Below are 13,224 nucleotides of genomic sequence, written 5' to 3'. Positions count from 1 at the left end.
GCTGCCTCGCGTGCTGGTCCACGGTCTGCTCTTCTCTCTCCCTGCCCCACCGTCCAGACCATCCAAGCCCGTCCTGCAAGTGAAGCCCACTTCAGCCACTGTGACCTTCTCTCCTGAGCTGTTTGTACAATTAATCAAAATGAACACTAAGGAATGAAAGAGGAGATACAAAGCCCACTGATCGTGTGCTTGGACGGCGCTGGTCTTTGACCTGCCACAGGTCTTTCTAGGACGGGAGAATAAGTAATTTGAAACTTTTACGTCCATTTGGTACTGTCCCCACATTTTGTATTTTACCAAAGTATCATTTCTTGATGGATTGAGAACGATGAAAACTACAGCAAAAACCTGGCCTTTCAGCTCAGATAGTTGGAAAAGCACACAGAGAGAGCTTGTCCCTTCCACTAGATTTGACGCTTACCACCACCCGACCTTGCACTGTCTACCCACCTCCCTGAGGCCAGAGGCCACGAATAAAGGCTCAGAGTCATGTAGCACTTTATGGCCTACAGAGGCTTCCGGCAAGGATGACCTCTCTGTGTGGGAAGTAGGTGGGGCCCCTGTCATTACCACGCCCACATTCAGATGAAGAGACCGAGGTTCAGAGAGGCTGACTGGGCCTGGGACTCCATGCGTCCCGCCCTGCAGAGGCCACAGTGCTCGTTCCTCCTCACCACTGCAGTCACGTGCTCTGGAAGCCTGGGTGTCCAAAATCCCCCTTAAGTTAACATGTGAACGCAGGGCTGTTAGAAGTGTAGACTCCAAGGAGCATACAGAGAAACAGAACTCATATATATAATGGGAGGAGGGTGATTGACCCAAGTACCAGGGAACCTGTGGGTAAGCGGGGAAGGCTGCGGCGGTCTGAGGAACGAGAGCTGGGCCGTCCAAACCAGGCAGTGCGGTGCCCTGCGGTGCTGGCCTCAGAGCCGGGATGCTTGAGCGGAGTCGGTAACAGGAAACCGGAAGCCAGGGCAGGGCTGGGCGGGGCTTAGGAAGGGAGCTGGCACCTGGGCTCAGGGCCTGTGGGCTGGCCGGTGCCCACGATGGGGAGGAGGGACAGCAGTGTGCAGGGCTGATTTCTGCTGGCCGGAGAGTGTGAGCCTGTGTGTGGGTGTGAGCGTCAGGGTGAGAGGAAGAGGCATCTTCCTGTGCACCAACTCCTGAGGACGTCACAAGTGAGGGCGTCCGAAGCTGGGTCCTGACTGGTCACAAGCCCAGGCAGCCCCGCCACCACTTTGTCTTTCATGCTGGTTGCAACTGGGGCATCAGGAGGGACAGTTTCTGCCTTGCCCACCAGACCCTGGGTGACCAGCCCTTTGGGGTTCCATACCCTATTTACTAGCTATCTGTATTTATTCATTGAAGATTTATACCCACCAACTTCCTCCAGGGTTATTTTTGCTCAGTGGGAGCATTCTGAGGTCACCTCTTGCTAAGAATAACCCAGAAAGGGAGGGGTAGGGGGAAGGGGCTGGGGCTGGGAGCAGGGGCTGAGCTCAGCCAGGCCAGCCCAAAGCCAGCATTACTCACTCCACATTGGAGGCTAAGCCTCTGTCACAATGCCCAAATGAGTTCAAGAGGGCAAAGCTGCCCCTCTTCAGGAGCAGAAGACTTGGGGTATAAACTGGGAAGTTAGGGAGCCATTCAGCTACAGCTTAAGCCAGCTGCGGACAGTTTAACTCAGCTGTTGGGGAGTTTGCAGTGTGGGCTCATTTGCCAGTCTAATAGGAACTTTTGATTTGTCTCCAAGTTAACACGGAGCTCAAATCCCCTCTTTGTGTCCAGGTCAGAATCGTTCCTTCACCAATCCCTGGAACCTTGATTCAGTGACTTGGTACCCCCCTTGTTTTTATGCACAAAACTTCCAGAAAGAGTATCTCCCCATCCTAGCCGCCAGCCCCTCTGAGGTCTCCCCTACCCGTGAGCCTGCATGGACACTGCTGGCCCCCCTCTGCTCACGTGTTTGAAGGTGTGAGGAAAAGAGGTCTGTCACATGTCTTACGAAGTTAGAGACCTCTCTTGTAACTGTGCCCTGCAGATTCATCTGCCCATTCCTGCACCTGACTGGTCAGCAGCACTCACCAATGGCATCCAGTACCGAGAGGCCGGCTGCTGGGCTGGTCTTCAAGTGCCAAAGACATGTTTTTTTTGTGTGTGTGTGTGTGTTGGGGGGAGGGGGGCGGGAGGTCATGTTTCGAAGTCCAGGGCAAAGTGGGAGACTTTCCTACCTGGGACCTTCCTGAATGAAGGTGTGGAGGGGGGAATGTGCACTGGGGGAGGGACACATTAGTCCTGGGTTGGAGAGGTCGTTTGCAGGCGGCCTGAGGGGTTTATGCTTTATCATCTCAGAAATGTGTTTATCTGGAAGGTTTCTGAGGGGATGGGGGGCGTGAAGTGATGGGAGTCCTGTTTTGGGAAGCTGGGCCTGGCATCCGTGAGCGTGGTGGGTCGAGCACGAGAGGATGCAGGGAGGTAGGGCAGGGTGGGGTGGGGTGGTGCCAGAAAACACCCCCAGAGCCTGCTGGGGGGAGGCAGCGGGGGACAGAATCGGCAGGGCCCCCGCCGCTGGCTGCCGCGGACCGGGGAGAGCAAGGGGAGGAAGGAGATGTTTCAGGCCCCAGGGATGGCATCAGTGTTACTGTCAGAGACGGAGGGAGACTTCTGGAAGAGAGCAGATTTGGCAACAGCCCTTGCAGAGGCCACTCTAGATAGCTGGTCTTACTTAGTAGGGGAGCATCTCAGTGAAATCCCAGCATCTCCATTTTGTTTTTCCAAAGACTCCCCTTGCTTTTCATCCCTCCCTGTTCCCTTCCTTGGGGTCACACATTCCAGGGCCACCTCCAGGGAAGTCACTCACTCCCCCGGGTCTGGCCTCCCTGGGCTTCCTGGGAGCCTGCAGCCTTCTCTAGAGCCCAAGCTGCGCCGGCGCCACTCCTGTGCAGAGGGACTCGCTGGCAGGTGCATCTGGACAGAGCTGGTGTCGCTGCTTTCCTTTCATCATCCTCGCCTAGAGAATTGGGTGCCTTTTGGTCCTGCCACCTCGAGAAAGATAGAACTGAATTGGAAAAGCTCCAGAGCCGGGCAGCTAGTTTGATCAAGGGGAAGGCAGTGCTGCCAAGTGAGGACAGACGAAAGAGATTATGGCTCTCCAGTCTGGAGAGACAGAAGCTAGAGGGGATATGATTAAAGCTATGAAATCACGTTGTGGGGTGGGGCAGGGGAGTGCACCCCAGTGGGGGCGCGGCGGGGTGGGGAGATACCCATTTGAAGCTTTAGAAAGGTACGTGAAGCATAGAAAAGAAAGCCCCATTTCCCATGGTGGGTTTCCTTCTTACCACACCCCAGGCATGGATGGTAGAGGTTGAAAATAGAAATCACTTCAAAAGAGATTTACTTAAATGTATGGATCTCCTGTACATAATGGCTTTTTAGAGGGAGCCTTCAGCTCATCCTGAAATCCTTTGAGGTTGACTTCAAAGAGCACAGCCAGGCCCTCTTCCAGGTGGACAGGTGTCCCAGCTGGAAGCGGAACCCCGAGCGGCTTGGCCACCACCAGGCATGCTCGTTCTTGCGTCCCTGCCATGGCCAGCAGCGGCACGGACTGCGTGACCTCTGAGGCTCTGCCGGGCCCCAAAGTTCTCTCCTAGAATCAGTGTCTGTCTGTCTGTCTGTCTCTGGCACACACACACGGGGTAGACAGATCTCTGGGAGGAGGGAGGGAAGGCAGCTCCCCGCCCAAGTGGCGAGGGAAATGGTGAGACCCAGAGAGCATGCCCAGGCTTTCCAAAGTTGGCCCTCTTTGGCTTCTGGTCCTACTGTCCCTTCATCCCCCTGGTGGCCCTTTTAGCTGCTCCACCAGGGAAAAGGAAATCAGAGGTCCTAGTTCCAAAGTCTTGGAGCCTGACTCCATTCGCCCCAGGAAGGCTGAGCAGGGAGGCTTTGAGGACCTCTCTTGGGAGCTGGCACAGGGTGGACCTCTCCTGCTCTCCCTGCCTCAAGGCCACTTAGGGCCAGTCGGATGCCGGGCTGCCAGCAGAAGGGGCTGCAGGAAGGCCTGGAGCAGAGGGGAGGGGGGAGGCGTGGGCCCAGCGCCAGTGTTTGTGGGACAGGCTGTTTCCTGAAGCTGGAGTCAACCTGGGAAAATCCAGGCCTTGGTCGGGGGCTGATGGGCCTGCAGTTGCAAGGAGAGGGGGACTGTTGACATGGCTCCGCCGCATCCCTGCCCATCTCCCGGACTGTGTCTCCAGGAGGTGGCGCACCCCTGTGTGTCTGTGCGTGCGACTGGGTGTCTTTAATCAAGAGGCCAAGGCTGGCCGGATGCCAGGGTTCCTGGCTGGCACGGAGCTGAGTGCCGCCACGGGCCTTAAAGGCACAATGGTGGTACCGTGGGGGGGGGGGGGCCGCCCCACATCTGCCGGCCTCTGGGCCTCCCTCCCCAGCGCTGCGCTGGGGTGCAGCAGAGAAGTCCGCTTCCAGCCGCAGCCCCTGGCCTCCAGCACCTCAGGGGAGAGTGAGGCAGGTGCCCAGAGCCAGCCTGGGACCCTGGCTCTGACCTCCAGGGGCTGCCAGTGAGCGAGGCCGGGCCCTGGGCCTGTCCCCTCCACACCTGGGCCCAGGGGAGCCTGCACGCAGCTGGTCCTGGACAGCTGGTCCCTGTGCCCTGGCCGCCCCCAGCCGATGGGCTCCTCTGACCACACATGGCTGGGCCTTGTCTCCTTTGTATCGTTTCCCTCATCTCTTATTTGCCAGGTTTTAATTTTTTTTGTGTAAATATTATTATTATTATTATAATAAAGGGCCACTCAAAAATCACTTCCTTATTTGGAGTTCAGCACTCTGCCCCACTTTGGGAGACCAGGCCTCACCTGGAGAGGGAGGGGTGGGAGTTCTGGGGTCTGGTCCAGACTTCCAGCAAAGGGGGAGGAGGACAGGGGCTGGGGCCTGGACAGGTTCACTGCCGAGGGTTGCTCCTCGCTTTGCCTCCGGCTTGTCCCTGCAGTGGCTGCTGCCAGGGAAACAGCCTGGCCCTGCTTAGGCACATCAAAGCCTCCTTTTCCTCCTTGGAACCCTTGGGAGTTGAGGTTGGGTTTTTCCAGAGACTCAACCCAAAGAGGGAGCCAGCTTTCAAATGACTCTTTTGTACCTGGGTCATTCTGGAAGCTTTACCACTTAGAAGGTGTGTACCTTGAGGCAAGCCTTGGAGCCTTTTCCCTCAGAAAAGTGAGGGTAGCACTACACATCAGGACAAACGTGATAAGTACATTTATTAATTGTATACGCATATTTATGCTGGGCGCTGTGCTTTGAGCTGTAGGTGGAGTGGTTGGAAGGGAGATAAATAAAAAAAAAAAATAAGTAAGGCAAAGCTCACAAGTCTAGGAGGGAGACACGCAGTGAGTAGGTGCAGCCTAAGAGCAGGAGTGCTGTAATGAGATAGGGTGTGAAAAGCTCTGTGAACAAGCCATGCCTGCAGTGGGCTGGGGGTTCGGTGACCACTGGAGCGGACTTTACCCCCACGCCTTCGCTGGGGGGCTGGGGGGCGGGGCCTAGCACAAATGCCTCCCTCCCAGGGGTGCGTGTGTGTGTAAGAGACAGGCAGACTTTCAGACGTTCCCGAGGAGACAGAAAGCAGAGTAGTGGTGACCAGGGACCGGGGGCCGGGGGGAATGGGGAGTTACTATTTAGTGGGGACAGAGTTTCAGTCTGAGGTGACAAAAAAGTTCTGAAGATGGATGGTGGTGACATGTACAATATGGATATACTTAATGCCACTCAATTGTACACTTGGAAATGGTTAAAATGGTAAATATTACGTTATGTATATTTTACCACAATATATTTTTTTAAGTTTTAAAAAAATTTTTTTTAAAAAAGGTTCTTAGAGAAAGGCAGTCTCTGGTCAGTGCGCCGACCTTCAGCCCGGAGTTTTTCAACAGCAGCGCTATTGACATCTTGGGCCGAATAATTCGTCGTTGTGGTCACCGCCCTGTTCTAGTGCGGGGTTCAGCAGCATCCCCAACCCCTACCCACTGGAAGCCAGCAGTCTCCCCACCCCAGCGTGACCACCAGAAGTGTCTCAGACACACAGTCAAAGCAAAACTGCCTCCAGGGGAGAAGCACTGCCTTCACCAGCTTGGAAGAAGCCGCTCCCGGGGGCGGGGGGGGGGGGAGCCCGAGGTGGGGGTGGCTGGCAACAGAGAAGCAGGAAGCAGCTGTCCTGGGATGGAGGGCCTTTCCTGGACAGAAGGCAAAGGGCAACGAATTCTGAGGGACCCCAGGAGGTGGTGGGCAGGGTCTGAAGATCCAGAATGGGGCAAATCAGACATGGGTAGGCGCACAGAGGGCAATAGGATCAGACTTTACCCAAATCTGTTGCCCCCCCAGCCCCCCACTTCCAGGGGAGACCTCTGCTGCCCGCCCCCTCCGCCAGCCTCACAGGTGAGAAGCAGAGGAAGTTGGAATTGTCAACTTCAGCTGCTGGTGGTGCTTCTAGAAGGACTAGGGGCTTCTGCTGCTCCCCCTCCCCCACAGGGAAAAATGAGTATCTCAGGGTATATTGTCTCTCCTTTGAAGGCAACTGTAAAATACAAGCAAACAAAAACAGAATTTTAAACAGTTACTTCTGATGTGCAACTAAGTTGAAACTCCCTCTACTCACACGAGCGGGATGTTCTGAGTCTTAAGCGAGGCTTGGCATTCAGGAATCAGTTATGGATACTGAGCGCCCTGAGTCTAGCCTGAGAAAGCAAAGTCCCTGACTCCAGGAGTGGACAAGCCAAGGGTGATGGGGGACAGGAGGTGGCTGAGAGGTGGGGGCAGAAGGGTGCAGGCCTGGCTCTCCTAGTGGCTTCCAGGTGTGGATTAGGCTGTTCATCTCATCAAAGATGCCCCTTTCAGGGTGCACCCAGCCCCTCTAAGAGATTTGGACAGTTGCTTCAGTCCGTTTGCCTGTGGACCTCCTTCTTCCCTCTCAGTGGTTTCTTATACGTGGATTCAACCTGCTCAGTTGCCTGGGCCCCAGAGAGGGAGCCAGTGAAGGTCCACTCCTGGCTGGGTGGGGCGGAGGGGGTGTGTGGGTCTTTTCTTTCTTTCTTTCTTTCTTTCTTCTTTTTTTTTTTTTTTAAGATTTTTTATTTATTTATTGGACAGAGCGAGAGAGGGAACACAAGCAGGGGGAGTGGGAGAGGGAGAAGCAGGCTTCCCGCCAAGCAGGGAGCCCGATGCGGGGCTCGATCCCAGGACCCTGGGATCACGACCTTAGCTGAAGGCAGATGCTTAATGACTGAGCCACCCAGGCGCCCCTTAAGATTTCATTTTTAAGTAATCTCTATACCCAATGTGGGGCTCAAACTTACAAGCTGGAGATCATGGTCACATGCTCCACCGACTGAGCCAGCCAGTCACCCCAGGGTGGGGGGGTTCTTGAGGGGTAAGTTGAATCAAGGGCTGGCCTGGGCAGGAGTCAGCAGCTTCCCCGATCCCAGAACTTTGGTTAACACAGGGTCATCTAGAACCAGAGAGGGTGGCTCAGTTGGGAGGAGAGGAGGTGAGGCCTGGGGGGATCAGGGGGGATTTCAGCATGCTGAGCTAACCCTGGCGGGGGCTGTGCAGACCACTTCCCTTCCCTCATTCGCCCACCTCTGGAAGGGGTGTGGGCCTCACGCTGCTGCAGCCTGGGGTCCTCCAGGGCCGGCCTGGGAGGGATGCTTGATGAGAGCACGTGGGGGGTCAGAGCAGATACTCCTGGCTCTCTCTGCTATGGAGCTGGCAATCAACAGGAAGTGAGTCCCAGGGTGAGAGGAGGCCATGTGGTCCCCAGGCAGGAAGTTAGTGACAGCAGAGTTGTCTCAAGCAGCTTTGTGGGCTGGGAGCCTGCTCTAACTTGAGGTGTCTTTGGGGCAGCAAGTGGCCAGAAGGTAAAAGGACACGGCCGTGGTAAGAGCTTGACTCTGACCTGAATTCCCCAGCCCACCTCCCTGGCAGAGGCACGATCAGAGCTCTGTGATGCCCAGCACAGCTGGACATCGGGGTGGCTGTGGGGGCCTGGGCATGCCCCACTCTGTTTGGGCTGTCTAGAGGTGAGAGGATTTCTACCAGGGAGGGGCGTTCTAGGCCAGGGAACCCTGTCGGCTTGACCTGGGAGGTGGGAAAGGCCATCTCAGTCCTGGACAGAGTGTGTCCCAACACTCAGGGATGGAAGCTAAGGAGAAAGACAGGGCCTACTTGCTCACTCGCATTCCTGTGTCTGACCTCCTGGCCCTGCTGCCTTCAGCCCTCTGTGCCCAAGGCTAGGCCAACAGAGGACTTCTTGCCTCCTTCTCTTGCTCCAGCCCCCACCCCCACCCGCCGAGGACTGCACACCTTTGCAGCTTTCCCTGGGAGCTTCCCTTCCTGGAAGCAGGCCTGCCCCAGGCTGCCCCACTCAGCCAGGAAAACAGCTTGGCAAGTCCCTCTGCTCTCCCTTAGGCTGCTCTATGTGCCTGGAACCTTGTCCAGGGAAGACTCTGGTTTTTATTTTGTTTTTATTTCTTTATTTTTGTCCCCAAGGCCCTTGTCCCTATTTGCCACCCTGGGGGTTCCTCAGCAGACAGCAGTGGGCTCAGAGTTGAGGATATAGACCTTAGAGCAGAAGCAGCCTTGGAGATTGCCGGGCTGTGTGGGAGGGAGCCCAGCGCGCTCTGAGGCTGTCAGGGTGTGCCCGAGGGGTACACCTCTTTGGAGGGAATTTGGCCTGTCTACTCACACCTAGGCAGGCCCTCCACCAGCCAGCCCACCTCTGGGACCGCGATCTATAGACATATGCAGGCGCACGGAACTGTAAGTGCACGGGGTTCATTGCACAAAAAGCAAATCGGCCCAAAGGCCCACTATTAGGGAACTGTTTGAATAAATTATGGAGCATCCATTCAATAGAATGTTGAGCAGCTGTGAAATAGGAGACAGATCCATATGCACGGGTATGGAGTGATGCCCACTATGCTTGTTAAGTGAAAAAGCAAGTTATAGAACACTGAGTAGCAAGACACCCTATTAGAAAAAAAAATTCTGGATCTGGCTGTGCGTGTGAATCCATGTGTGTAAACATGTAACTCACAGATGATTGTAGACACAGAAACAAAGTCTAGAAGGGATCCTCACCAAACTGTTAATAAGGGTTTACCTATGATTTCAGAGGTGGGGGATTGAAAAAGGAGCTTTAACTTTTCACCACGACTCATTTTTGGTCACCACGACCAAAATAGGTGGAGCAGCCGAGGCACCCTCCTGAGCAGCGCCTTGCTGGGGTGGCAGGCTAGCCACGTGTCTGCCCTTCCCAGAGGCATTCCACGGATGGAGCCGGTTGGGATTGCTGAGGGCAGCCCTGTGCCCATGGGCGTGAGCACAGGGGACGCTTGCCTCTTCCTCCGCAAGAGAGCACCTCCATTCCTCTGAGATGCTCTAGCCTACTTGCCCCCCGCAGGGCCGAGGACAGAGTGTTCCCCAGGCTCTCATGCCCTCACTCTGTCCTTACAGAGTGTGTGACCTTGAGCAATTCTCTGTGAGCCTCCTCAGGGAGGTTGAGCGGCTCTAAAGGATGGTCGTGGTGAGAAGGAGCCTTGCCCACCAGGCAGTGGCATTTACAAAGGACAGTTAGAGGATTACCCTTGATGTGATTTTTATTACCTGGAACTGTAGCAAGTTCTGTTCTTAGACTCTTGGGGATGAAGGGATACATTTCCTTCTGGAAGGGGAACGTGAGACCACATGCCAGGGGGCGCTTACTGTGGACGCTGCAAACTGCTTGTGGGGGCTATGGATCTCCAGGGTCAGGGTGCCGGAGAGACGGGGGGTCCAGAGCTGAAGGAAATAACTGTGCTGGGCTTTGGGGCTCAACAGAATGCTTATTTGGGAGGCCTCCTTTGACCCTTTTGCTCCAATGCGCAGCTAGTCCCTGTTTGGGTCTGGGCTTTGAGAGGCCAAAAGGAAAGCCGGAGGGATCTGGCAAAAGTCAGATCAGCCCAAAGTTACCAGAATTGATTGGTGGCACTAGAGTCTTCGGAGGAGGGGTCCTGATTTGAAGTAGGGATAGTGTGAAGAATGTTTGTTTTGGAAAAAAAAAAAAAAAAAAAAAAAATCTTTTTTTTTTAAGTAAGCCCAGTGTGAGGCTTGAACTCGTAACCCTGAGATCAAGAGTTGCATGCTCTACCGACTGAGCCAGGCAGGCACCCCAGAATGTTTGTTTTCACTTACATATATATGTATTTCTTTCCCCACTTATGTATAGAGGAACGTTTGTTTTTAATAGGGGCTTCAGAATAGGCTCGGAGGCCCTATGTCACCTCAGGGAGTGGGGGTGCTAGCTGCCGTGGGTCACAGCTTGGGCATTGAAACCAGGCTGGCAGACCTGCCTGCATTCTTCTGCTTCTTATGCTCGAGTCCACAAACCTGTTGACTTCAGGGAGTCAGGCCCAGAGATCCCTTAAAACTGAGAGCAGAATTGTGTGTATTTGCTTGTGCGGACACTTATGCGAACAAGGTTTTCTGGACAACGGGTGCATAACTTTCACCGGAACTTCAGAGGGGTTAGTGATCCAAAAGAGGCAAGGCCACTGATCTAATTGTCCCCTCCTGTTTCTTCATCTTTCCAGGTGGAAAGCAGTGACACGCCAAAGGACTCTGCAGTGACCTCCAAGTCCCCGTCCATGGCCCAGGACTCAGGCCCCTCAGAGCTGTTACCCAACGGGGACTTGGAGAAGCGGAGTGAGCCCCAGCCAGAGGAGGGGAGCCCCGCTGGAGGGCAGAAGGGCGGGGCCCCAGCAGAGGGAGAGGGTGCGGCTGAGACCCCGCTCGAAGCCTCCAGAGCCCTGGAGAATGGCTGCTGCACCCCCAAGGATGGCCGAGGAGCCCCTGCAGAAGAGAGTGAGTCCTGGGCGCAAGGGGCAGCCTCTTCTGGGATCCCCAGGATTCTCCCAAGGGTTAGAGACTGGGGGCCAGCAGGCCCCAGGAGGCACGGGAGCTGGAGGTCTACTTGCCAAGGCTGTACCCCGGAGTCTGCTGGCTGGCTGCAGCCTGCACACATGTTTTATTTGGCCCATGTAGTGTTTTAAACATTTTCAAAAATTAGTTGCCAGTATTTAAAAATCAAGAAATTTCACATAAAAATCTGGAGTTTTGGCTTCTCGTGGAAAAAAAAAAAAAAGCTAGATCTGGCAACAGTGGATTTATAGGACGCCAACAGTTGCAGGACTGGGGTGATGGCTGTCCCCCTGCCCGACCCCCCCCACCCCTTCATAGGCTGGTTGTGAGCCTCAGTTTCCTTCAGCCCTCACGTGGCCTGCTTCCTCTTCTACAAGCCCTGCAGCTCCTGGGGACTGCGTGTGTAGCCCCTGGCCTGGGTGCTCCAGGCAGTGGATGCCCTCGGAGCCCTGAAACCCCAGTTAGCCTGCCCCAGCACAGATGTCTCGAACCCACCACAGTTCAGCTGACTCAATTCAAGTGTGGTTGTGACTGAGCAGGGTGGGGGTGGGGCGGAGGGGGGTGGCCAGTTCGCCGCCCCGGCCCAGACCCCTTGCTCCCCAGGCTTTCTGGTCTTGCCCTGGAGTCCTGGAAAATTGCCTACTTTTCTCTTTCAGGTTAAGCCAGTGATTTCAGGGCCAACCGAGCTGTAAACATGTTAGTAATGAGGACAACTAGCATTTGTATGGGGCTTCACAGTTTACAGAGCGCTTCCTCATATATTATCACATTTGATCCTCCCGGGGCCCTGCCAGGTTGTTTTGCATATGTGCATTTTAATTCAAAAAGTCTTCCAAGTGCGTCTGATGGAATGAGTAAATCGATTAATTGGCATAACTTATTTTGCATGGATCTAAACCCAATATTCATGCAGGATTGAGAGCATTTCCAGAAAGGAGATTTCCAAATTAAAAAATATATATATTTCATTCATTTATTATTCAACTAATATTTATGATGTTCCCATTATGTGCAAAGCGCTTTTTAAGGTACTCCGTATTCGCTGTTTTAGTTCTCCAAACAATCTTCTTCGAGAGGTATTGTTATCCTCGTTTTAAGGCAGGAAAAACCTGCCGCTTAGCGAGATGAAGTGACTTGGTCAGGGCCTCCGAGCCTGTAAGTGGTGGATCCAGGATGCATTCCGTCTTGGCTTCAAAGTTGGTGTGCCCTTCTGCTGTCTCCTTTTATTCTGCAGTGGGGCTTGGGGCAGGCTAGCCCGGAACTGCCCAGGGCGTCTGGCCTCACCTGAGTGCCTTGTGGGTAGGTCCTGACACTGGGCGGGAGTGTTCAAGGGGCCGGAGTGGAGGGAAACTGAGGAGGAAAGGGAGAAGAGACCCCATCCCTCCCGCTAAAAAGACCAGGTATTCCAGAGCGGAAACTGGGAGCCTATACGCTCCACCCCCCGCCATGTGCTGATTCTTGGGACCCCACCACGACTGGCAGTAAGCTGCAGTCCTTCCCGCCTGGTGGGATGGAGCCATAGTTCTAAGGCCGCTCTTAACCCTTGAGGGTTTGCTTTCACTTTGGTGTTTCCCTGTCTCCACTTCCGTTTGTTCTCCAGAGTTCCTTCTTCAGTCAGTCAGTAGGTGTATATGAAACATCCATTGTGTGTGTGTGTCAGGACCTGGGCAAACCGTCATGAACAAAATCCTGGTTCTTGCCTTCAAGGACCTCAAAGTCCGCTGGAAAGACAGACGTTAATGAGAAATTCACACTGAAAGGCGTGTGATTATACAGGGAGATAGGTTCTCTAAGAGAAAATAAACACGGTTCTCTGAGGAACTGTGACCAGGGAAACCCCAGGCAGCCCGGCCTGTTCCACGGAAGTGGAAGGATGACTGGGGGTTCACCAGGTGAGGGGTGGTGGGGGAGGGAGTGAAAACAGGTACAGAGGCTCCTGGGTGGGAGGGAGCAGGGCACCCAGAGACCTGACAGAAACCAGTAAGGCTGCAGTGAGAGAGCAAAGAAGGGTGTGAGAGCTGACGGGACCAGGGCAGGCCTTTGAGGACACCCTCCGGCGGGGGGGAGGGCGGGGGGCAGGTGACATGATCTGCTTTGTGTTTTGAAAAAATCACTTTGCTCTCTGGTTCCCAGAGTGGAACCGAGGGGCTGGGAAGCCGGGTTAGGGGCTGCTGCAGGCGTGGTGGAGAGGAGGGCGGCTGTAATGAGGTGGCAGCAGAGGTGGAGAAGCGAGCAAGCGCCAGGAACCCAAGGGGAAAAGGGAGA

The 13,224-nt window shown here is 54.7% G+C and overlaps 1 protein-coding gene across 6 annotated transcripts in view; it reads left to right on the top strand.

Annotated features, from left to right (window-relative positions):
* Window positions 1–13,224, top strand: part of DNMT3A (DNA methyltransferase 3 alpha) — a 103,931-nt gene that overhangs the window by 44,405 nt on the left and 46,302 nt on the right. For all 6 annotated transcript variants that reach the window (XM_035000709.1, XM_035000707.1, XM_035000710.1 and 3 more), the window contains one exon: window positions 10,632–10,902. In XM_035000709.1, coding sequence (XP_034856600.1) covers window positions 10,632–10,902 — 271 coding nt within the window. The remainder of the gene's footprint in view (window positions 1–10,631; window positions 10,903–13,224) is intronic.

This window comes from Mirounga leonina, unplaced genomic scaffold, assembly GCF_011800145.1.
Source record: "Mirounga leonina isolate KUSES-001 unplaced genomic scaffold, KU_Mleo_1.0 Mir_125, whole genome shotgun sequence".
NCBI lineage: Eukaryota > Metazoa > Chordata > Mammalia > Carnivora > Phocidae > Mirounga > Mirounga leonina.
This window is presented reverse-complemented; position numbering and strand designations above follow the sequence as displayed.